This window comes from Bombina bombina, chromosome 6 (genome assembly GCF_027579735.1).
Source record: "Bombina bombina isolate aBomBom1 chromosome 6, aBomBom1.pri, whole genome shotgun sequence".
Lineage (NCBI taxonomy): Eukaryota > Metazoa > Chordata > Amphibia > Anura > Bombinatoridae > Bombina > Bombina bombina.
In genome coordinates this window covers 1,018,090,858-1,018,116,028 of record NC_069504.1, presented here as the reverse complement: position 1 = coordinate 1,018,116,028, position 25,171 = coordinate 1,018,090,858, and the positions used below count along the sequence as shown (strand labels likewise).

Genomic DNA, 25,171 nt, shown 5'->3' with positions numbered 1-25,171 from the left:
CTTAGTATATATATATACAGCTGTTCTGAAAGGCCCCAGAGTCTGCAACACTACTGAGCAAGAAGCACCACTAAGCAAGTGGCACTATGAAGACCAAGGAGTTCTCCAAACAGGTCAGGGGCAGTTGTGGAGAAGTACAGATCAGGGTTGGGTTATAAAAAAAAAAAAGCTGAAAACTTTGAACATCCCATGGGGCACCATTAAATCCATTATTAAAAAATCTAAAGAATATGGCAACACAACAAACCTGCAATGAAAGGGCCGCCCACCCAAACTCACGGACCAGGCAAGGAGGGCATTAATCAGTGAGGCAACAATAACTCTGAAGGAGCTGCAAAGCTCCATAGCGGAGATTGGAGAACCGGTCCATAGGACTACTTTAAGCCATTCACTTCACAGATCTGGGCTTTATGGAGTGGCCAGAAAAAAGTTATTGCTTAAAGAAAAAAAATAAGCAAACACGTTTGCTGTTCACCAAAAGGCATGTGGGAGACTCCCCAGAGGTAGGTTGGAACAATGAAGCCCTTGTTGTCGTCTTCTTTCATGGGCTTAAAAAAGACTAAGTTGCTGCCAGAGATTTACCAGAGGATCTCGAGGCATTGGTGTCTTTTTTTATCCTAATTGACATCAGACTCAGAGAGAGGCCCTCTTTCAAGGAGGGCTTGCGGAAGCAGAGGAGGAGCAAGCCGGAACATCAAATACCCTTCGAAAGGAGGCCACAAATTCAGGATAATTTGAAATCACAGGTTTATTAGTCTCCCACAAGGGATTAGCCCAGGCAAGAGCTGTGTCAGAGAGTAACGAGATGAGAAATCCCACCTTAGCTCTGTCAGAGGGAAACGTCTGAGGTAACATATCAAAGTAAATGCCTACCTGGTTCAAAAACCCTCTGCACTGAATAGGATCGCCTCCATATCGCTGAGGTAGAGGTGCAGAACCGGACATGCTCCTGGTAGGCATAGGTGCAGCAGCGGAAACAGGAGCAGCCATAACTTGCAGGACACTTTGGTCCAAATGTGCAGTGCGAATCAGCAGGGTTTGCAGGGCTAGTGCAAATTGATCCAAGCAGTGATCCTGTACATCCATCCTTGAAATGATGGCAGGTAAAGGTGGATTATTAGCACCATCAGGATTCATGGCCTTTGAGTAATGTCAGGGTGCCAGGAATCAGACTGAGACGAGAAGTGCAAAAATAATCACACCTTTATTAATAGCAAAAAATAATAAAAAGTCCACAAGTCAAATAACAAGCCAGGAGTCAAAACCAGAGCTGGTAGTCAGACGAGCCGAGTCAGGAGCCAAAGCGAATAGTCAGACGAGCCAGAATCAGGAACAAGGAAAACAGCAGAGTCAGGAACTAGCCAGGGATCAGGAACCAGGAAGGATGACAGACAGCCAGGTAATACACAGGAACTCTCACAAACAGGTCTGAGACAACGCAAAGGCAAAGCATACTGAACAGAAGCCCTTTAAATAATAAGTGATGACATCACAATTCTGAGACTGCATTCTGTCTCACATGGATGATGCACACCAGTCTGGCCATAAAAGGAAGTGCAGGAAGTGAGCAGCATCCCCCACAATGCACCAAGTCAGGAAGAGAGGTGAGTAAAATGGCTGCCAGCAGCACATGGCAAACACAACAGGGAAAAACCCTGACACAGGGATTGGGAAACTGGTCAGAATTGAAGGAATTATGGATGGCGCTAAATACAGGGAAAATCTTGAGGGAAACCTGTTTTAGTCTTCCAGAGATTTGAGACTGGGACTGAGGTTCACCTTCCAGCAGGACAATGACCCTAAGCATATTATTAAAGCAACACTCAAGTGGTTAAAGGGGCAACTGCGACAGACCATCTGGTACTCTGCCTGGGTACCTCTGCCAAACGCTGCATCCTGTTCTCCAAACCCCTCCAGCAGATAGATAGCTGACACCAGCCCTTTATCCAAAACAAGAGACAGGACTTCAGTTCAGGTAAAACCAAAAGGAATAACTCTTTATTAAACTGTGCACACACATTTTATACTTTCTCAGGGACAATCTCCCTTCATGCATAAAAATTAGTTACAGGGTGCCAGATAACACAATAGAGAACATCTATAATCTGTTTAACATAATCACACAATGCTCAATCCTGCACCTGGGCATGTAGACCCTCTCTTATCAGTAATATGCTTAGTGGAGTCTAAGAGTCTGGAGACATGTTTTACTGATAAGGGATAAGTCAGCCAGGTGGGGGCTTTTCCATGGGCCATAACCAGTAGGCAGGAGGCTAGCCCACAGCCGCCTCCAGAAGCCCCAGTGGCAGTAGGGTTTGTCACAGAATCATTTAAATGTCTTGGAATGGCATAGTCAAATCCCAGACCTCAATCCAATTGAGAATCTGTGTTATGACTTGAAGATTGCTGTACACCAGTGGAACCCATCCAACCTGAAGGAGCTGGAGCAGTTTTGCCTTGAAGAATGGGCAAAAATCCCAGTGGCTAGATTTGCCAAGCTTATAGAGACTTGCAGCTTTATGTATGCGTGTGTGTGTGTGTGTGTGTATATATATATATATATATATATATATATATATATTGCAACATGTTACTGCTATACACAAGACTGTTTCCAGTTTGAAGCAATTAATGTTTCAAATGTTGCATGCTACAGGAAAGCCTAAAAGCAGCAACATTTATAAAGTCACTTGACCACACATTCAAGATCAGGGTAAAGTTTATGGTTAAAGGGATAGAAAACTCAAAACTGAAATGTGCATAACGCATTTCAATTTGAAATAGAAGCATTTTTGCAATATACTTCCAGTAGCAAAAGTGCTTCTAGTAAAAGTTCTTTCTGTTTTTCAGCTGCATATGCACATATGCTGTGAGGGCCCGTGCACTAATGTTGAAACATCACGCCTGCACAGAGAGTTAGCAGGCACAGTGTTTAAATACTGGTGCACGGGCCCTCATTGCATATGTGTGTATGCTGCTAAAAAACTGTAGTGACTTTTACTAGAAGCGTTTTTGCTAATAGACGTATATTGCAAAAATACTTCTATTTAAAATGAATATGCAACCATATTCACTTAAATTTCTACCCATTTAACCTATTAGCTTTGAGGTGAAATTTGAAAATATACTGATAGTGCTAAAATTATTATTTTGGAAAAATATGAATTGCTGTACATTTGCAGTTTAAACACTATTGTAGCACAAGAGGTTTTAAAAATGTTGATGTTGCTAGTAATAGGTTTGATGTGATCATCATCAAGGTTGGCAGAGAGGAAGCTGCAGTCTTAGGGTCATATTTCTTAAAGGGACAGTCTACTTGAACATTGTTTATTGTTTAGAATGATAGAAAATCCCTTTATTACCCACTCCCCAGTTTTGCATTACTAACACGGTTATATTAATACAATTTGTATCTATTTGATTACCTTGTATCTACGCCTCTGCAGACTGCCCCCTTATCTCAGTTCTTTTGACAAACTTGCATTTCAGCCATTTAGTGCTGACAAATAAATAACTCCATGGGAGTGAGCAAAATATTATCTATATGCCACACATGAACTAGTGCAGTCTAACTGTGAAAAACGGGCAACATGCACTGAGATAAGAGGCGGCCTTTAAGGGCTTAGAAATTAGCATATGTGCCTACCTAGCTTAAGCTTTCAACAAAGAATACCAAAAGAACAAAGCAAATGTGATGATAAAAGTAAATTGAAAAGTTGTTTAAAATTGCAGGCCCTATCTGAATCTTGAAAGTTTAATTTTCTCTTAACTGTCCCTTTAACTATTACCACAAGGACACCACACAGTTTCCACAGCTTGATAAATGGAACCTATAGAGGTTATCTTTAAACAATTCGTTAACAGGGTTCAATGGAAATGCTAGATGGTTTGGGGGTTAAATCATCCCACTATGTAATTGAGCACTGCCAACTCTCAAAAGTGTAAACAGTTCTGAAGTTACCAGGCCCATTTTCACTTATTTGTTGTTTTTCCAAGGACTGTAACTTATTGCACAACACTTCTCTGCCTCATCTTAAACCCATGTGCCTGGGAACGGCAATCATTTTTGGCTACAAAAATAAAATGCCACAATGTAAAATACACCAAATTCTTGGATTGACGAAGAAGTCAATAAGCAAAGCAAAGTAGTTATATATTTTTAATTTGAAAATGCCTAGAACAATGTTCATATTCCAGGGGGACCCCCTGTAGCCTACATAGCATCAGCACCAGCGGCAAAAGAAGGTTAGCTGCCTCAGGCATTGTGCTCCTAATCTAAGGTCTCATTTGTGCATAAAGGTGATATAATAGGGGCTTCAGGGTACAAGCATCTTATCTGGGATGAAAGGGACAGATGTTTATATATAATAATTAGTTAAGCACAATGAAACAACTTTGTAATATCTTTTCATTAATTTGCCCCCTTTCAAGTGATTTAGCTCTGAAAAGTTAGCAATTTCTACTTCAGAACTTGCAATGCACCATGATGAATTATCAATGCTAACCCTGCTACATAAATGTCACTAATTTGCCTTTTTGGATAAAAACTGTAAAAAAAATGTACATTATACTAACATTATGACTATGGCTAGCCTTGTCAATACAGATTGGCTCCTACAAATAAGGTAAATGATTAATGGAGTTTGGCTATTGAAAAATAATTTCAGTAAAAAGGATGTTAATTTGTTTTAAAATAAAAATTATTTTTTAAAATATATTTTTTTAGCGAGCTTAAAGAGAACAAATAACAAATTATACAGTTGGTGAATTCACGACAAGTGAAATGAGACAAAAAGAAAATATATAGATGTCCATAAATATTAAGACAATATAAAGTGATCCTGTTTCTGTATAAGGCCAGTAGTTTCCATTGAGGTGGTAAAGTGTGGATACTGGTGGCAAAATAAAAATGTTATGGAGATAAATGTTTTTACCACCAGTTTCCACACTTTACCACTTTAATGGAAACTAGTCGGGAGTTCTATAGTATACTCTTTAGTGACACTGAGTCTCTCTCCTAAAGCTTAAAATATTATAGCAGAATAAGTTTCAAAGGTCTATTCAGTCATTTTCATCTCATAATTATCAGATTTGTTTATATACTCCCACTGTGAATTAGTCATCATAAATACTAATAATAATTAGAGTAACATCGGTAGGAAATGTCCTATTTATGGCAACTATAGGGGAGTGAGTTGGAAAGAGCATGAATAAAATAATAGGGGGACAAAATATCAAGTGGGTAAGAGGGGGACCCCCCTAGTCACTACTTTCTATATTGCATGACCTCTTACCAATAAAATTTTATGTCCCTTGAATTTATTGGTCTTCATGTACCCATATTCTTCTAAAGAAAGGAATTCAGTCACTAGCTCCAGCCATTCTTTTTCACTAGTTTTCCATAGTCTTGCTATAATTGTTTTGGCTGTGTTGAGGGCAAACTGAATTTGGTACAAAGTTTACAAGGAAATTTGTAAAGAGAATCACTGCTGGTTGGAAAATGACATCCTTACGAAACAATAGATGCAAAGTCGCTCTACTTGACTCCAGAAGGAATTTAACTTTAGACATTCTCACCATATATGGGAAAGTGTACCTCTCGTCCTACCACCTCTCCAACACCTATCGGACGACTTTGGGTGTATATGTGGCCCTCTGAGGAAGCATGATTGCGAAACACGTGTCAGGGGAACATCTCTCTATTTTAGTTTGCTTGCTCTAGGAGATTACATTTCCAAGTCAGGAGGTCAAATGCTTTTTCTGCCTCTGTTGATATTATAACTAAGTTTGCTTCCAAAAGAGTGGAATATTTGATGAGTTGCAAGGCCCGAATCATATTATCACGAGCTTCTCTACCTCATACTAACCCAACTTGGTCCATATTGACCAGTAAGGGCAGAACAGTGTTTATTCGTCTAGCCAGAAATTTAGCAAACAACTTTAGGTCGGTATTAAAGGGATATGAAACCTCAAAATTTTCATTCATGATCCAGATAGAGAGTGCGATTTAAGCAACTTTTTAATTTATATCTATTATCAATTTTTCTTTGTTCTCTTGTATCCTTTGTTGAAAAGCAGGTACATAAGCTTATGAGCCGGCCCATTTCTGGCGCACTATATGGCCGCAATTTTGCAAGAATGTTATCCATTTGCAAAAGCACTAAATGTCAGCACTATTTCCTGCCACGTAGTGCTCCAGATGGCTACCTAGGTATCTCTTCAACAAAGAATACCATGGGAATTAAGCAAATTTGACAATTGAAGTAAATTGGAAACTTTTTTAAATGGTATGCTCTGTCTAAATCACAAAATACATTTTTTGGGTTTCTTATATGTGCTTCCATCATGTTAAAGGCCGTAGGTGTTAATACTATTGAAAAGTGTAAGCAGATGCGGGGCTAAGAGTGATTTGATAATGTTGTATTTGGTCAACAGACCATGCGGACTAGATCTGAGGCTTTAGATAGATACACCACTGACATAATTCAGGCTGCACTGGCCATCCAGGGACATTATCTGTATTGGCATGTGGGTTTGATGGGTTATGGATTTCGCTAATCTTTACTATTGTATGAGTTCTTGTGAATGCTGGGGTGCTGGCTGGACTATGCCAGTCAAGGTAGCTGAAACGGTAAAGTGGGAGTAGTTGAGTTCCTTTTGGAAGTGGGCCAGGTGGTTTGGTGGGATCGGAGAAGTGGGCCAAACAGGATGAGTGCCCACATCAGATACAGCTACAAATATGTTCTAACTGCCTCTATTTGGCTTTTTGAGGTAAACCAATATAGCAATAAGTTTATGCTGACTCCACTTAAGCTTTCTCATATAATTCTCACTTAAATTATTGGTGAATGCATCCCCCTTTACACACCTGTATTTTGGTTTATATTACTGTTAATTGCTTGCAGGTGCTTCAGTTACTGAGAGGGGGTGGGAGTGGGGTACTTCTAATATGTACTGGTTAGCTTCTGTAAATGTTAAACTGCTAGTCTATACTCATCAAGATATGCTCTCTGGTTATGTTATAGAGCCATATAAGGGTTAAAATGTTATTCTTAGCGCTGACTTACAGGAAAGGTTATAGACAACAGATGCACATCCTGTGACAAGGCGAGGTGACACCTGACATACAGAGCAGTCATTTTAAAGATCTGGGGCATAATAAGGTTTATTCTGATGTATGTTTTTGTCTTTTGCAATTAGCAAGTGCTTCTATTACCAAAATTATAATATTTTTCTATTATATATTGTGATATAACCAGATATTCAGGATCAGGGATAGGCAAGGTGTCCGTACATGGACACTGGTGTCCGTGACTAGCCCTTGCAGTGTCTGCCACCACCTTAAAGGTAAGGTAAAGTTGATCACACTACTTAACGCTATATGTACTAGTATAAAAAAAAAACATAAGTTTCATTCATCATTTTGAAATTATCAACCCGAAATCTACCTTTCTCTACCTTTCAAACATTGTCCATACTCAAATCTTTCGTCCGCCCGACATTTTTGTTTATTTGATTGACATCCGCTTGCTATCTTACTCTCCAATCGGCAGTTTCCCCTTCAGGGGTTTAGCCTATCAATTTTGACGTCACTCGCCGACTGTGCGCATGCGCCGGACTCGACACAACCCACTTCAACCTGTGCTCGTTCGCGAGTAGCACATGCGCAGTGCTAGCGGTGTAGCGATCGTTTTGTTTTGATTCATTCTAAGCAGTTCAAAGATCGCGCCGCAAGTGTGGGTAAGATATCAAGCTCTGTATGTTTAGAATCAACCGCGACATAAAGAATAAATATCTTTTTTTTTTGGAGAAAATTATTGCTGTAATTGAAACAATCGGAACAATGTATCTGGCAGCGGGGGAAGTGGCGCATGCGCATACGATATTGACTCTGTGAACGCGCATTGCGCTGACGAAAACAAAGGGGTGAGAACGCTTGGTGTAATCAGAGAGATAAACACGGAAGTGGCATGGGGGAGGAGAATTTAATCGAACGGTTTGAAATAAAAAGTTTGGATTACAGGTAAAATAAATAATGTAACACAAAACTAAGTTAGCGACTACCTTATTTTTGAAAATTACTTTCAATATATGGATTTAATAACTAGAAACTTTACCTTACCTTTAATATATCTTTTCTTTCTGATTAAATAATAGGAATAAAAAAAATATGTGGTGTGAACAAAGTTAGTGGCTTGTCAAGAGACTGCTAGCGATATTGGGTGATAAGTTATGGAATAAATAAAGCCTGGATGAAATACTGGCTGTGTATCTGGATCTGTATAATAACAACCAGCTCTATACAAAGACACAGTAGTGACACTGACACATGCGTATAGCCAGACAAGAGCTGGTTATAGGGTCAGTGGTATCTGCATCAGTATAATAACACCCAACACTATATAATGACACAGTAGTGACACTGGCACATGGGTATAGCCACAGGAGGGCTGGTTATAGGATCAGTGGTATCTGAATCAGTATAATAACACCCAGTACTGTATAATGACACAGTAGTGACACTGGCACATGCGTATAGCCAGAGGAGGGCTGGTTATAGGATCAGTGGTATCTGAATCAGTATAATAACACCCAGCACTATATAATGAATGACACAGTAGTGACACTGGCACATGCGTATAGCCAGAGGAGGGCTGGTTATAGGATCAGTGGTATCTGAATCAGTATAATAACACCCAGCACTATATAATGACAAAGTAGTGACACTGGCACATGCGTATAGCCAGAGGAGGGCTGGTTAAAGGATCAGTGGTATCTGAATCAGTATAATAACACCCAGCACTATATAATGAATGACACAGTAGTGACACTGGCTCATGGGTATAGCCAGAGGAGGGCTGGTTATAGGATCAGTGGTATCTGCATCAGTATAATAACACCCAGCACTATATAATGACAAAGTAGTGACACTGGCACATGCGTATAGCCAGAGGAGGGCTGGTTAAAGGATCAGTGGTATCTGCATCAGTATAATAACACCCAGCTCTATACAAAGACACAGTAGTGACACTGGCACATGGGTATAGCCAGAGGAGGGCTGGTTATAGGATCAGTGGTATCTGAATCAGTATAATAACACCCAGCACTATATGACACAGTAGTGACACTGGCACATGGGTATAGCCAGAGGAGGGCTGGTTATAGAATCAGTGGTATCTGAATCAGTATAATAACACCCAGCTCTATACAAAGACACAGTAGTGACACTGGCACATGGGTATAGCCAGAGGAGGGCTGGTTATAGGATCAGTGGTATCTGCATCAGTATAATAACACCAAGCACTATAAAATAATGTTTTTAATTTCAAATGTACCTTGGTGTCCTTCACTAAGGTCCGTACTTTGGAAAATGTCCGCCATAGCCTTTGTCTGTGCCTATCCCTGTTCAGGATTGTTATCAGTCTGTGCGCCTTGAACCTGGATCTGATTCATTATTATCAATTAATGTGAGAAAGAGATATTAGATTGGTTTCCTTTACTTTTGAAGTAACAGAAATCTCATGCTTATTTTTTTTTTTTTTACTTTAATTTATGAGCAGGTGGTGTTAGTATCTGTTTGGTGACATTGCTTCCTAATATCATTCAAAATGACAGGAGTAATTTCAGTGTGTTTTTCACATGTGTAAGACCAATTTTAAATTTGAAAACGTTTTGGGTTAAGATTACTAAGTCGAAAAGTGTTGTCTGGCGATTTATAAAGTTCTTTTAGCTGTGGAACTTGACATGGAAAATATGGCACCACAAATGTGTTGTTAAAGGGACATAATACTCATATGCTAAATCACTATAACTGTAAAAAGCTGACAGGAAAATATCACCTGAGCATCTCTATATAAAAAAGGAAGATATTTTACCTCACAATCTCCTCAGCTCAGCAGAGTAAGTTCTGTGCAAAAAGTTATACTTCACCTGCTCCCAGCTGCAGGTAAAAAAAATAAAAAATGAAGAAATGAACAGCAGCCAATCAGCATCAGCAGTGCTGAGGTCATGAACTCTTACTGTGATCTCATGAGATTTGACTTAACTCTCATGAGATTTCATAGTAAGCTTCCTTTACCTGATTGGTGAAATAATATGAGAGTTCACGAGGCTCATCCTTTCAGCTGTCCTGGGACAAACATAGTAAAATGCTGCTTAGAAATCCTTTACAATGGGAGGTGGCTACTGAGGAACTTTTGAGGTAAAATATCTTTCTTTTTTACATAGAGATGTTCAGGAGATATTTTCTAGTCAGCTTTTTACAGCTATGCTGCATCACTTTAAAGTGTTTAAACATTTGGGTATTATGGCCCTTTAAGTATCAATCGTTTGGATTGCGATCACCTGCTCACTATTATCACCAAGTCCCCACTGTATTTTTCAGTTTATTAAACAATAATAATTATTGATTATTTACTATTCTCCTAACATTTTGGATCAGTGTGAGATATTGTATGACATGACTTTTTCTTCATGGAACAAAAAAAAAACGGACAACTTTATTATTTTTGTAAAGAGGATATATTTGCATAAAAAGAAAAATCAAGTTTGACAGACATCATAAATATCTATAAATAGTATGAAATTTTGCAACAAACCCAATAAATAAATAAATACAACCACACAATAAAGTTCTCTAATGGTGCGCAGTACCCAGCACCCTTAAGCAAAGTGGTATGAAAAACACCAATAACCAATTAAAGCACAATATCAAAAAAGCAGTTTATTAGCGTGTAAAGATATATTACTACAAGATAAGATTGTGTGCGGTAATGTTTACCTTTTGTAATAATGTAAAATCTAATGACAATTGTGCAGGTGAAATGATTATCCCGCGGTATATGTGGAATGTCAGTGTAGGTTGTATACTTGTGAAGCGTTAGATTTGCAAGCTAATTGCAAGTCCTGGAAAAAAAAGTATATGACAATGTTTAGTCCTTTATTATAAGCATATATAGAATGGGTTTTGTTCTATAACCTAAATAAAATAAAATGCATTCTCATATAATGGTTAAGATAGTGCAAACTTTTTATCATTTCTACAATCAATACACAAAACCAAACAAATAAACGAAAGATCCTTTCCCATTACACTGATCACATTCACTCACATGTAGAGACTAGTACAAAATACACGAACAGAAAGACATGTAAAGCCCTTTCTAGTCACTGTCTAAACAAGTTAAAATGGAGTTAAACAGAGATATTTTCTAACTCAATAGAATTAAAGGGACAAGAAACCCAATTTTTTTCTTTCAGAATTCAGATAGAACATACAATTTTAAACAATTTTCATTTTACTTCTATTATCAAATCTGCTACATTCTCTTTGATATCCTTTGCTGAAGGAGCAGCAATGCACTACTGAGAGCTAGCTGAACACATCTAGTCAGCCAATCACAAATGTGTGCAGGCACCAATTAGCAGCTAGCTCCCACTAGTGTAGGATATGTACATATTCTTTTTCAACAATGGATACCAAGAGAACAAAGCACATTTAAAAATAGAACTGAATTTAAAAGTGTCTTGAAATGCACATGCTCTATCTGAATCATGTCAGTTTAATTTGAACTTTCCTATCCCTTTAATGGCCATTAGTGCAAAACTATTATTTTCCTACAGCAGAATAATCTAATAATGATTTTGTCATGACTGCATGGTAGTATTATTCAGTACACAGATTAAATACCAGATTAGCATGAAGGGAATCTGACAGCCACTAAACATTTTATTATATTTTGGAATAATTGTATCTACAGTAGTCTAGTCTCTAGTGAAGAACAAGGCCTGCTTTACAGGACAGTTGCCACACTTTCTAATGTCACCTTTAAATGTCCCAATTCTCTAAAGCTCGCTGATCTGATGAGCCTTGTCAGTACTGCCAGGTCCCTTAAATCATTTTAGAAAGACAAATTTAGCTGGAGATCATTTTATCTTGCTAAATCCAACATTTTTCTTTCACGATTATAAGATAGAGCATACATTTTTAAACAACTTTCCAATTGACTTCTATTATCAAATATGTCCCTTGTCATCCGTTGATGAATGAGCAGCAATGCACTGCTGGGAGATAGCTGAACACATGGGTAAGCCCATAACAAGAGGCATATGTGTGCAGCCACCATTCGGCAGTCAGCTCCCAGATGATGAGGCTACCTAGATGTTCTTTCCAACAAAGAACACCAAGAGAACTAAGCATATTAGATAATAAAATAAAATTAGAAAGTTGTTTAATAATGTGGGTTCTAACTTAATAATGAAGGAAAAATGTGGGGTTCCTGCCCCTTTAAAGAAAAACAAAATGGAGGCCAGGTACAAATTTTTAAGAAAAAGATTGCCTAAGCTGATCAAAAGTGTTTAGAAGCTGTCAGGTTCTTAATGAAACAAACTGGCATCTTATATATCAGAATATAGTATAGTGGTATATTTTAACAACAAATAATTAAATACATTCAAATGTGTAATGATGCTGTATTTGGCGTAAAGGGTAAATTCATAAAAAATACTTCATATCTTAAAATTGTAGCAGGATCACATGATTTAGTTTGTTAAAGTGATTTCAAAAACACTAGGATTTACCAGTGCTACAAATAAATGGGATTTTCAGTCATGAAGTATAAAAAACTTCATGCTGTAAGTTCCTTTATTTGCAGCGAGTTTATGCCGAGCTGAGTGCCTCCGGCCACCCAAGGCAACCCACTATTTTTTTCAATGAGGTGATGTTTCCACCTCTTAGCCAATAATCATGTGGGTCAATCGGTATTATGTCAGATGGCTAGCATGCTATTGGCTAAGAGGTGAAAATGTCACATCATTGGCAAATTTAGCCGGAGGCGCTCAGCTCGGCTCAGGAACTTTCAGCATGAAGTTGTTTATACTTTGTGACTGTCCCCTTTATTTGTAGCACACTGGTAAATCCTAGCATTTAAAAAAATACTAGGATTTATCATCACTGGGGGCCATAATACCCAAATGTTTAAATACTTTAAAGTGATGCAGCATAGCTGTAAAAAGCTGACTAGAAAATATCACCTGAACATCTCTATGTAAAAAAGAAAGATATTTTACCTCAAAAGTTCCTCAGTAGCCACCTCCCATTGTAAAGGATTTCTAAGCAGCATTTTAGTGTGTCTGTCCTGGGACATCTGAAGGGATGAGCATCGTGAACTCTCATATTATTTCACCAATCAGGTAAAGGAAGCTTACTATGAAATCTCATGAGAGTTAAGTGAAATCTCATGAGATCACAGTAAGAGTTCATGACCTCAGCACTGCTGATGCTGATTGGCTGCTGTTCATTTCTTCATTTTTTTTTTAATTTTTACCTGCAGCTGGGAGCAGGTGACGTATAACTTTTTATACAGAACTTACTCTGCTGAGCTGAGGAGATTGTGAGGTAAAATATCTTCCTTTTTTACATAGAGATGCTCAGGTGATATTTTCCTGTCAGCTTTTTACAGTTATACTGCATCAGTTTCAAGTGATTTAGCATATGAGTATTATGTCCCTTTAATATTCTCACTTTTCTTTTGACAGAGAGGTTTTAGACACTATAATAAAACTATACATCCTTGGTTTAAAAGGACTTTACATTTAAAATGTAATTCCCATCCCCATACAATATTTGATTATGCACAGTAAAACAAATAATATTTCATTATCCCCCCCTGCTTTTTGTTTGTTTTTAACACTACCAATAGAAAAGGCTGGAGTACATTTTGCAAACTCCACAACATGGGATATAAGATAAATATACATGAGCATTTTCAGGTGGATGTCACTGAAGTGCAAAATGTTAAAAAAAAAAACTATTATTTTGCATTCAGGTTCTTACCCCCTGCTTAATTCCTCATACCTGATACATATAAAAATGACTGTCATATTATTTTAACAAGGGAAATAAAGTTACTTTGGGATGGAGCTGTGTATAACAGATTGCTACTGGTGCTAGCAGATCATGTGATCAAACTACAACCTGGAAATTAAGAATTAGGAAGAATTTATTTTACATAAGTACAAATTCATAATGTTTTCTTGACATAGTATTACATTATAATTAATAAGTCTCTTTTAAAACATTTCTGTAGGTTTAGTCAATGTTCATTCCTTTAAGTAAAATCTCACACATCCCTAAACAAGTTTAACACAATACAGCTTTTATATTAACACTCTCCAAATCATTATAACAACACTAATATTATAGATAAATATTCAATAAATATGCAATTTTTTTTTTATTATAAAAGGCACTGGGATCTTTGTTTTTTCTTAAACGAAGTGCAGTTAAAGTGAACTTTTCAAGTGCTTTTCATATACACCCTTTTCTCGATTAGCGTATATGTTTTTGGAAAGTATTGATTAAAGAGCAGAACTGAACACGTTAGTTATCTTTAGCAGAAACAATATAGCTATGTACTATATAGCTATGTATGTACTGTCTAAAGATAAGGAAATGATGTATTATTATCTATTATTTAGCATGGTAAACTGCAGAGTGGCCCCTTGAAAATTGTGTTTTCATTTTAAGTTGCTAAACATGTTGAAGCAGTTTGAGTCTGCACAACTATTAATTCAAACTAGTGTTTTATTACTGATGACCAGGAAATAGAAGCCAACATTAAAATGTCATGCTTCAGACAGAGAATACTATATTTAATTCACTTCATCAGATTTTCTTAATATGCTGTTTTTAAAAGCATATCTAGGTAGGCTCAGAAACAGCAATGTGCTAATGGGAGCTAGCTGGTGATTTGTGCTTAACACATCTGCCTTTTATCATTGATTCAACAGATGTTGTTAGCTAGGACCTAGGTCCCAGTAATGCATTGCCCCCCTGGAACTGACTTTAACTATGTGTTTAATCCTTTTGCAGGGGTAAAATACATATTTATATGCAAGATTCTTTGCAAAAATAAAATGCTCTAACACATTAGAGCATTTTCTTATACACTTTAATCTCCCTTTAAAAGATCAATAAGAGTGGTCAGTCTAGGGCAGTGATGGCAAACCTTGGCACTCCAGATGTTTCAGAACTACATTTCTCATGATGCTTGATTGGACTTCAGAGTGCCTAAGCATCATGGGAAATGTAGTTCTGGAGTGCCAAGTTTCGCCATCACAAGTCTAGTGTCTGGCAAGCAGGATGGGTGTTTGCATTTTAAAAAAATCTTCTGATCTGCTTTAATCTTTTTAAATGAATTAAAAATAAACACAATGTATCCCTGATGTAAGACGTTATTTAATCCTTAGCAATAAATTGTTAGTTAGAAGTATAAATAAAGTTAATTCTGCTCTTGCAAATGGCTATATATTATATTTTTGAATGAAATTATAACTAAGAAATATTCATAAAGACTAAAAATATATTTTTCTTATGTCAGAATGCATATAAACTCCCAGTTTGTCCACAATAAAATTGCAGTCAACTTAAATAAAATATTATTGATATAAAATATCAATTTTGATTTTTGTCACATCATGACAATTTTTAACAGTGCAAAACTATACTCTGAAGAGCTAAGAATAAAAATGTTTGCAGTAGACCTCATTAACAACTGTTAAAAGGCTTGTTTAGGCAAAATATGATGTGTGCAGTGTGCTCTATTTAACAAGACTATGTTTGGATGAGTGAATCATGATTAGGCTTGTAATTGGCCGTGTCTGTTAACTGTTGGGTCTATTCTATTTCAGTTGAAAAGCGTAGCTCTACTTTTGTTCTGCAAAAAAACACTGTAAAAGTCTCTGTGAATACTAGTGGATAAACCATGACTTGCTTTTAAAATAGAATAGAATCTACCATATAGATTGCTGTTACATATGTTTGATTACCTTTGATATATAAAACTGCGTTGCGGTTTTCTGGAGATGACAATATTGTTTGGGTCATCTGGATTTACCTTTTCATTATAGCTAGGTCTTGAGAGTTCAGGAAGTTGAAACCAGACATCTTGGAATATTGGAGGTGGGGGAGGGGGTGGGTGATTAAAATGATTCTTCTCTGGAGTAATGATAATACTATGTGGGTCAGAAGGATTGTCTAAACTTCTGGTGTGCCTGTTTGGCTCTGGGGTATTAAATCGGGTTATGGGTATTTCATTCTTCAAAGATAAGAACTGAGAATATGGAGGCAAGTTCATGCCAGGGTAAAAGCGACGCTTTGGTTTCTTCAGACTGATCAGGTAGTTGTATTTTGGTGAATGGTAAACATCACATCCATTTTCAAGACTCTCATGTTTAAATATGCAGTCATCAGGAATGAAGTAATGCTGGAAAGGGAAATATATATATATTTATTAGTGTTGTTAGTGACTAAATTAATTGTAAATCTAAATGTCAAATGAATGATTTACATATGTATAGCTGGCATCTAATTTGCATATTTGTCAAATTTAATTTTAAATTCAGATATCTTTTCTTCTGTTGAATTGTTTTCATTCAAGTAACATCTACAATAAGAGTAGACAGCAATTTCACTATAAAAAGAGGTACTGTAAGAGCAAACCTAATGGAACAATAGGTCTCAACTTCAATTGTATCAAACAATGTTTTAATGGCAGGAACACCATGACAAATACAGTCCATACAAATAAGGGCTATTGAAGAGATGTTATACATGAAATAAGATCAGTTTAAAGAGACATGAAACTCAAATTTTCTTTCATAATTGAGATAGAGCATACAATTTTAAACAACTTTCCAATTTACATCTATTATCAAATTTGCTTATTATCTTTTGTTGAAGGAGCCGCAATGCAACTACTGAGAGCTAGCTGAACACATCTGGTGAGCCAGTAACAGGAGGCATATGTGTGTAACCATCAGCTTGTTTCCAGTAGTGCATTGCTGCTTCAGAGCCTACTAAGGTATGCTTTTCATCAAAGGATACCAAGAAAATTAAGCAAATTAGATAACAGAAGTAAACTGGAAAGTTGGTTAAAATTGCCAGATATATCTGTATTATCAAAGTTTAATTTTGAATTTACTGTCCCTCAAATAGGTGAACATGCTGTAAGATTTTATATCTGACAAATATAGTAAAGTCTGCAGAAGTACAGGAGAAAAGTATGATATTTATAAGGGTTCCTCATCTAAAATGATAGTGTGGAAGACTCAGAAATAACATTAGGTTTGCTGGAACCATACTAAATAAATACATGTACTGACCTGCATCAAAATGGCAAATACTTAAAGGGACACTGAACCCAAATTTTTTTCTAATTTACTCCTATTATCTATTTTTGTTCTCTTGCTATCTTTATTTGAAAAATAAGGCATCTAAGCTTTTTTTTGTGGTTCAGTACTTTGGACAGCACTTTTTTATTGGTGGATGAATTTATCCACCAATCAGCAAGAACAACCCCGGTTGTTCACCAAAAATGGGCCGGCATCTAAACTTACATTCTTGCATTTCAAATAAAGATACCAATTAGAGAATGAAGAAAATTTGATAATTGGAGTAAATTAGAAAGTTGCTTAGAATTGCATGCTTTATCTGAATCACGAAAGAAAAATTTGGGTTCAGTGTCCCTTTAAAATGCAATTCAGACGTCATTGTGATAATCAGGACAGTTATAAAAATAGGATATGGCTAAAAGTTTGGTACAGATTTGTTGTTCAAATGCTTATTATCTATCTTCAAAGTCTATCTTTCTATATAACCATAACCATGTGAGATTAATCTGAGAATTTCACTAATTGACATAAATATTCACAAAACCATCAAACTGCAGTATTTGATGCAGAATAAAGGATTTTTAAAACAAAACGTTGTTAGACAAAAAATAGATATGAAGATAGCTTTGTAGTTTGGAGCTTTTGACTATCAATATTTTGACCAGTTGAAATATAAATAATTTATTCAAGATAAGATTCAAGAGTAAATTCTTTTTGCTAAACACTAAAAAATCAAGTCAAGTGATGACCTGTTATCTTAATGAGCTATAACTTTATTTTAGGATAACACATTTAAAGCGATAGTCTAGTCAAAATTAAACTTTTATGATTCAGAGCATGCAACTTTCTAATTTACTCTTATCAAATTTTCTTCATTCTCTTGTTATCTTTATTTGAAAAAGCAAGAATGTAAGCCTAGGAGCCAGACCATTTTGGTTCAGCACTTGAGGTAACACTTGACGATTGGTGGTGATAATAGGAGTAAATTAGAAATTATCTTAAAATGGCATGTTCTATCTGAATCATAAAAAGTTTAATTTTGACTAGACTATCCTTTTAATATATATTTGTCTGTGCTTATGTGGAGACGGCTTTAACTTTTTCATAAATGAAGAAAATCTTTTTATGCTACAAATTATTTGCTGGCTTGCTAGGTTTGATTAAGTAGATTTTATGGGTGTATTTTCTCAGTAAGCAGATAAATATGCAGAATACTTACCGATCCAAATACATTCCCATTGTTATCCATGCACAAGTAACGCCCACTTTTGACACCTGTTATAGCCACATGACCAGCCGATTCTGATTTTATCATTAATGCACCTGAGGGGAAAATATTAATTATTCCAGTGTAATTAAAGACAAGTAAATACAGTAGATTTGCATAATCAATAAATGCATGATAAAAAGACAATGCAATTTGTATGTGTATTTTTCTATGTTACTAAAATTCTATTTAAAATAACTATTGCCATTTTCTGGAGGCAGAAAAAATAAATAGTCTGTAAGATGCTTTTCTTTCTACAGACTCTTAAAATGATGTTGGTTACTCCTGATTTTCTTGGCTTTATCACGAGAATGACTTAGTATGGAGCTAGACGCTTAAAGAGTATTAACCCCAAACTGAATGAAACAACCATTAAATTAATTTATATATTATCAGCTTTTACATCAATATTCATTTTGGGGTGATTGATTCCCAAAATGTATTTGTTTTGTTCAATGTCACGGGTTGTGTAAAATATAGCGCCCTCTAGTGACAGAAATACCACTGCTATCTGATTTGCAAATATTTAAAATTCCCCACCACCTTTCACTAAATGATTTTCTCATTGTCTATAATACCTCAAGAACCAGTAGTAGTTCCTTAGAAAATGGGAGGTTGCCACAAAGCTATTTATCGAGGGAAAAAAGTGGCAAGTGGAGTCATCCTTTATTACTGATTATTCCTACAGGAAATGTAAAAAAAGTAGTGCAAATATGTTTATGTTAAAGGGACAGTAAAGTCATAATTAGATATTTACAATTTAGGCAGAGCATACAATTTTAAACAACTTTACAATTTACTCCTATTATTTAATTTGCTTCCTTCTCTTGTTATCCTTTGCTGAAAGGTTTATCTAGGTAAGTTCAGGAGCAGTAAATAACCTAGGTTCTAGCTGCTGATTGGTGGCTGCATATATATATATATATATATATATATATATATATATATATATATATACCGGTTGTCATTGGCTCACCCATGTGTTCAGTTAGAAACCAGTAGTAAATTGCTGCTCCTTTAACAAATGATACCAAGAGAATGAAGCAAATCTGATAATAGAAGTAAACTGGAAATTTGTATGTTCTACCTAAATCATAAAATAACATTTTTGGGTTTCATGTCCATTTAACATGTTTGACAATTGGATTTGTTACAATAAAAAGCACCTTCTATACCATGGGTGGTGAATCTATGGCACAAGTGCCCAAGGTGGCATTCATTTCAAATTTGCTGGCAACCCACCTCTAAATTTCCACTATATTGCCCTACTTAATAAAAACATTTGTTATAAACAAGTATCAACAAGTCAGCTTTAATTTTTAACATGTATAATGGATTTCTAAAAATAAAATAAAAAAATTAAACATTTCTTTAATATCCCTTTATACCATGGGCACTCATGAGAATGTTTGCCAATTTGGGCACATATTCTAAAAAAGGTTCACCACCCTTGCCCTAGAACATCCACTGCCCAGGACTCCACTAATATAATGCAAATGAATAAAATAAAAATATTGTGAACTAAAGAGAGAATTAAAGTCAACATTTCACCTTATGTATAACTAACAAGATTTCTAACAAATACATAACATCAATAACATGTAGAGTATAATAATTACCATTGAACATAAAGTCTAAATGGAGCACACCATATCAAATTATTTATGGGAAGGGGAAAGCCTAACAAGGTTACATGCTTTGTAAATGGGAAAATCCTTTAAGTGCAGGTGCAGAATGCATTTAGAAAATAGAACTTTTATAAATGAATGAATTGACACTCTTGTCCAGCTGAATTCTCTCTCTCTCTCTCTCTCTCTCTCTCTCTCTCTATCTCTATCTCTCTCTCTCTCTCTACACATATATATATATATATATATATATATATATATATATATATACATACATACATACATATACATAGTATTCATGATTATTAATAGAGATCCTCAAGTGCTTTTCGAAAATAAGTCACAAAGTGATATGTTACATTAAAGGGACACTGAACCCAAATTTTTTTCTTTTGTGATTTAGATTTAGCAACTTTCTAATTTACTCCTATATATCAATTATTTTCTTTGTTCTCTTGCTATCTTTATTTGAAAAAGAAGGCATCTGAGCTTTTTTTTGGCGGTTCAGAACTCTGGACAGCACTTTTTTATTGGTGGATGAATTTATCCACCAATCAGTAAGAACAACCCAGGTTGTTCACCAAAAATGGGCCGGCATCTAAACTTACATTCTTGCATTTCAAATAAATATACCAAGAGAATGAAGAAAATTTGATAATATGAATAAATTAGAAAGTTGCTTAAAATTTCACGCTCTATCTGAATCACGAAAGAAAAATTTTGGGTTCAGTGTCCCTTTAAATACAATGATTAATTTCTATTATCAAACACATATAGATTATATGATTTATATAGTTTTGCAAAATCTGCCTTAAACCCATATAGCCTCCCCAAATTAATATATCAGATGTTCTCAACCCTTCTGGATAATTTAAGTTTTGTTTGAATTATAGTGATTTCATTCTGCCTTCAAAGTGAATTAAACCAATTTGAAATGTCAGTTGTTTCAACATAAAACAATCCAGATAAAATGCATCCCATAATGATATGTATATATTTTGCTATAATATGCATACTTACTGTATATGGTTTGCTGAGGTGCTCCGTCTATGTGCCCATCATGGTTAATCTGCAGGTGGAAGCTGTTCCACTCAGTGGCTGTGTACAGGTGCATAAGCCTATCAGGATTGCCCCAGCCAGCACTAATCAATGGAGATGAATTTGGAAAAGCAATGCTCACCTGTAGGCTGGCAAAAGAAAATAGTGCCAGTCCTAATCTATCCCACTGTCTTATCTTGCACATGACTTTTTCCTTGGGATAGATGCTGTTGAAACTTGATACGTTTTAGCTTCCTTCAATTCTGAACTCACTGACAATTCTGAGTGATTCAATTGCTTCCCAACTTTTTTGCAGCATATTTAAAGCATAACTGCCCAGTGACATCACACAGGAAAAAAGTTGTTGTGGACATCCTTTCTGTTGTAACAGCAGAAATTTAAGAGAGCCCGGAGACATAAAATACTTAAAGAAAATGAACACACGTGGATTGCCTGGGAAAAAAATGACAACTCTCTTTTTCATCCTAATAACTGAGACACAAGTTATCAAAAACTAGTAAATGTTCTGGAAACATATCCTATTAAGTAGAAGCCATTGGTCAACAAATATCACTGTACAAATATTTCCTTATAAAAACATGATTTTTTTTATTATTTTGTTATATTCTGTAATGGTTTTTATTACTACATTTAATTATCAAAATTAAATTTATTTTTGTAAACTATATCAGTTTTGCAATTTTATAATGAGCAAATATTGCTTATAGACAGTGAAACTTTAACAATATTTAAATAAAATGATTTGAAATCTTAATTCTAATTTTTACATCTAGAGGGCACACATTATACATAAAGTTTTGTTCTAAACTTTCTGCATGTAAAAATGTGTGTGATGTTTATAAAATATGAATGCACAAGTATACTGCTATAATTTAACATTTGTATTACTTCATTTAATTTAATCCTCAATAGATTGTAATTTATTTTTTTCAAATTCATTATTTTTTTAAGTATTATTTTTTTAGATTCTAACATATTTTTTATTTAATTTTCCTAAACGGAGGTTTCTCTACAACACCTTATAATTCATTTGTTCATTAATGAGGAATAGGGCCTGATGGGCCAGCACGGACAATAATAATCCAAATACTTTTTTGTGCTTTTTTTTTTTTTTTTTAATTATATTGTAATGTATCAGTCTCTGCTTCACACCCGGAACCCTGAAAAACGACATAAACAGTTCTCGAGCTAACATGTGCCTTTCTAGACTTATTTTGTGACATTACGTTACAGATATCACGATAATCTCACCAGAGCAAAGCGCTTTAGATCATCCAGACCATAGAGAGAGATCTAGGGGCCGAATTATCAAGCTCCGAATAGAGCTTGATGCCCCTGTTTACTCGCGAGCCTTCAATCTTGCTGGAAACAGCAGTTATAAAGCAGCGGTCCGCCTGCTCTGAGGCTGCAGACATCAATCTGACCAATCCTATACGATCGGGCTGATTGACACCCCCTGCTAGCGGCCGATTGGTCGCGAATCTGCAGGGGGCGGCATTGTACAAGCAGTTCACAAGAACTGCTTGTGCAATGATAAATTCTGACAGCGTACGCTGTCGGCATTCATCAATGTCTGTCGGATCATGTCGGACAGACCGATGATAAATCGGCCCCCTAGTGTGAAAACTATTTAGGATTGGATGATTTCACATCAAACACCTTTCTGAATTCTGTGTGTGTGTGTGCCTGTGTGTGTGTATGTGTGTGCCTGTGTGTGTGCCTGAGTGTGTGACTGTGTGTGCCTGTGTGTATATGTGTGTCTGCCTGTGTGTGTATATGTGTGTTTGTATGTCTGTGTGTGTGCCTGTGTGTGTGTATGTCTGTGTGTGTGCCTGTGTGTGTGTATGTCTGTGTGTCTGCCTGTGTGTGTATGTGTGTGTCTGAGTGTGTGACTGTGTGTGCCTGTGTGTATAAGTATGTCTGCCTGTGTGTGTGTGTGTATATGTGTGCGTGTGTGCGTGTATGTGTGTGTCTGTGTGTGTATGTGTGTGTATATGTGTGTGTCTGTGTGTGTATGTGTGTGTATATGTGTGTGCCTGAGTGTGTGACTGTGTGTATATGTGTGTCTGCCTGTGTGTGTATATGTGTGTGTGTGCGTGTGTGTGTGTATGTCTGTGTGTGTGCCTGTGTGTGTGTATGTCTGTGTGTGTGCCTGTGTGTGTGTATGTGTGTGTCTGAGTGTGTGACTGTGTGTGCCTGTGTGTATATGTATGTCTGCCTGTGTGTGTGTGTGTGTGTGTGTGTGTGTATGTGTGTGTCTGTGTGTATATGTGTGTGTCTGTGTGTGTATGTGTGTGCCTGAGTGTGTGACTGTGTCTGTCTGTGTGTGTGTATGTGCATGTGCATGTGTGTGTGCGTGTGACACACACATATTTGTTTGTTGCACTTTTACTGTAATAAATTTAGAATATTTGAACATAGATATACACACATAGTATATATAAGTAATTGAGTAGACATTCTAATGCACACATTGGACACAATTACCCACAAAAGAGTTAAGCAAATGTGTAAAGAACTGCTCAGTACCACTGGTGAGGCAATCAGGGGCAGCAGCCGCACATACCTGCACAGGACTGGTGGTTTCCTGCTGGAGAGCTCCATTGCTTGCGGCTCAGCTTCTGAGTGGAACCATATTTTGTGTGTTTAACCCCTTTACAGGGGTTAAACACATAGTGGTTGATCACAGTTTTGTGTTTTTGGCTGATAGCTACCTCTTAACTTAGGCTGAACTTCTAGTGGTCACAATTCTAAAATGCTTCTAATGTTAATACTCCTGAAATTATGACCTCCCAATAACAACATAAAATCATTATCTGAATAGTTAAAGGGACATGAAACTCAATTTTTTGTTTCATGATTCACAAAGATCATACAATTTTAAAAAACGTATATATTATCTAATTTGATTAATTCTTTTGGTATCCTTTGTTGAAGGCGTAATATTGCACTATTGCGAGTTAGCTGATAGCCAATGACAGGAGGCATATATATTCAGCCACCAATCAGCAGCTTCTGAGCCTACCTAGGTATACTTTTCCACAAAGGATACAAAGGGAACAAAACAAAGATAATCGAAATACATTGAAAAGTTATTTAAAACTGCATGCTCTGTCTGAATCATGAAAGAAAAAAAATTGCGTTTCATGTGGCTTTAATCTCATGATTTTATAAAACACATACCAAATGTGCATGATTAATGACAATTAAACTGGTGATTTTGTGGGTTTACCGGTTACATTACAAGTTGAAGGGCCTCTTTATTGACTGATATATTTTATTAGTGTTTAATGATACTAATAGGTGACGTGTGATTAACCCGTTGTGTTCCCAAACCGTTGAGACATATTTATGCCTTTTTAAGTAATTTGAATATGGGCATTATCAGTTTAGTGAGCATATGTGGTTTACTAACATTTATTAGTGTAAAAGTGCTTTTTGCTGTTATTGTTAATGTTAAACTTTAATTGTTTGTACGGGTATTGTTACTATTTCTTTGTTGACGTTGCTCCCTAACAATATCCAATATGGCAGAGGCAATGTCAGTGTGTTCTGCGCATGTTCAAAACCAATTTTACATTTGAAAACTTTTGGTGGTATTCTGTATTAAAGGGACAGTCTACACCATAATTTTTTTTTAAAAAGATAGATAATCCCTTTATTACCCATTCTGCATAACCAACACAGTTATATTAATATATGTTTTACCTCTGTCATTACCTTGTATCTAAGCCTCTGCAGACTGCCCCCTTATTTCAAAACTTTTGATAGACATGCAGTTTAGTCAATCAGTGTAGACTCCTAAATAACTCCACGGGAGTTAGCACAATATTATCTATATGACACACATGAACTAACACTGTCTAACTGTGAAAAACTTCCAAAATGCTCTGAGCTAAGAGGCGGTTTTCAACTGTTTATATATCAATTTGAGCCTAGCTAGGTTTAGCTTTTCAAAAATACCACCAAGGGAACAAAGCAAATTTGATGATAAAAGTAAATTGGAAAGTTGTTTGAAATTGCATGCCCTATCTGATTCATAAAA

The 25,171-nt window shown here is 36.1% G+C and overlaps 1 protein-coding gene across 1 annotated transcript; it reads right to left on the bottom strand.

Annotated features, from left to right (window-relative positions):
- Nucleotides 1-13,645: 13,645 nt before the first annotated feature.
- FGF23 (fibroblast growth factor 23) lies at nt 13,646-21,372 on the bottom strand. The gene is made up of 3 exons (XM_053716209.1): nt 21,088-21,372; nt 18,392-18,495; nt 13,646-16,265 (listed from the first exon to the last, which is right to left on the bottom strand). The coding sequence occupies exons 1-3, from the start codon at nt 21,308-21,310 to the stop codon at nt 15,825-15,827; spliced, it is 768 nt and encodes a 255-aa protein (XP_053572184.1). The 5' UTR covers nt 21,311-21,372; the 3' UTR covers nt 13,646-15,824.
- Between the last annotated feature and the right edge of the window lie 3,799 nt (nt 21,373-25,171).

Bases quoted from the DNA above. Each gene is read 5' to 3' on its own strand.
- FGF23 (XM_053716209.1), bottom strand. From the start codon at position 21,310: ATGTGCAAGATAAGACAGTGGGATAGATTAGGACTGGCACTATTTTCT. The intron at 18,496-21,087 runs GTAAGTATGCAT...TTTTCCCCTCAG, and splicing joins ACCTCAGCAAACCATATACA to GTGCATTAATGATAAAATCA. The intron at 16,266-18,391 runs GTAAGTATTCTG...TTCCCTTTCCAG, and splicing joins ATGGGAATGTATTTGGATCG to CATTACTTCATTCCTGATGA.